Source organism: Perkinsus marinus, assembly GCF_000006405.1.
Source record: "Perkinsus marinus ATCC 50983 genomic scaffold scf_1104296936908, whole genome shotgun sequence".
NCBI lineage: Eukaryota > Perkinsozoa > Perkinsida > Perkinsidae > Perkinsus > Perkinsus marinus.
The window spans coordinates 54-1,208 of NW_003214005.1; the positions used below are offsets into that span (position 1 = coordinate 54).

The 1,155-nt window shown below is 44.4% G+C and overlaps 1 protein-coding gene across 1 annotated transcript; it reads right to left on the bottom strand.

The window, feature by feature from the left end:
• Positions 1 to 385: 385 nt before the first annotated feature.
• Pmar_PMAR022114 (hypothetical protein) lies at positions 386 to 614 on the bottom strand (the record flags this gene model as incomplete). Its single annotated transcript, XM_002783636.1, has 1 exon — positions 386 to 614. A coding segment is annotated over one exon (229 nt), but the record flags the coding sequence as incomplete, so codon positions are not given.
• Between the last annotated feature and the right edge of the window lie 541 nt (positions 615 to 1,155).

Genomic DNA, 1,155 nt, shown 5'->3' on the forward strand with positions numbered 1-1,155 from the left:
CAGGTCGAAGCAAGTGAAGCTGATATTGAGGTTGGAGTACTGTATATACAATGGCTGTACCTAACATGATAATGTGGAGTGGTATGATAATAAGTCGACTTATTACAGGCAACATACTCTCAAATGCACCATCATGATAATGCATAAGTGAGGTTCCATTAGATGTGGTACCCTCAGCAAAGACACATAATTGATAACGAGATTTACCTTCCATAACACCTGACCAACGACCAGCAATTGCGCACAGCGAAGATTTACAACAAGATACGTCTCTGCTTCTTCCCAATCACTTCCATCGCCTCATCCCTTTCCTGTGGGTCTTTCGCACGATTGACATACCTAAAGAAATCCAGTTTTAGCGGAGCGAAGCACTTTTAAGATTTACACGCTGCCCAAGGAGGTGGCGATATCACCGATGACCGGGTAGGAAGCGACTGCTTTCTTCGCGACAAATGATACTGGACGGTTACAAGACAACAAAACCTGTGACGCGATAAACATGATGTATGGCAACAGCAGACTCACGAGGACATCAAAGTAAGAGACGTGATTAGGAACTATGGTTGGGGTCTCAGAGGAGGGCAGACGCTCGCCAGTTTCACGAACCCGGATACCTGAACAGTATATAGAAATCAACAAATTCTATTTGATTTGATAGCTATCGCCTCTACTTAGCACTCCAACAAATCTAAACTGTGAAAAGCATCGGCTACTGAGTCGAATCTCAAGTGGACACAACGTGCTTCCCCACCGACGCTACAACGAAGTTCACAACACATTTTTGGGCGAGAACATACGAAATTGAAGCGAAAACTGTGAATTTTCTCGAAAAGAATATCAACATGAGATCGGCTTAGTCACATACCTACAAGAACCATCTTGACCAGTTCGTTTACTACCTAGGAACTTGAGGAAGGAGTCGCAGAAGTGACCAAGGAGTGGTAAGAAAATATCAGTAGGCAATGTATATAAACCCACAACCCCAGCTATATGGAATAACACGACCACTACCAACTTTATAGGGACAATAGTCACTGCCATTACCTGACCTGGAAATCTGTGAATTCCCAAGATGAGTATTACTACCATGAGTGTAGACAGGCTAGTCCCCAGTGGGGGCCGAATGAACGCAGCCCATTCGTCGGGTACTCTACC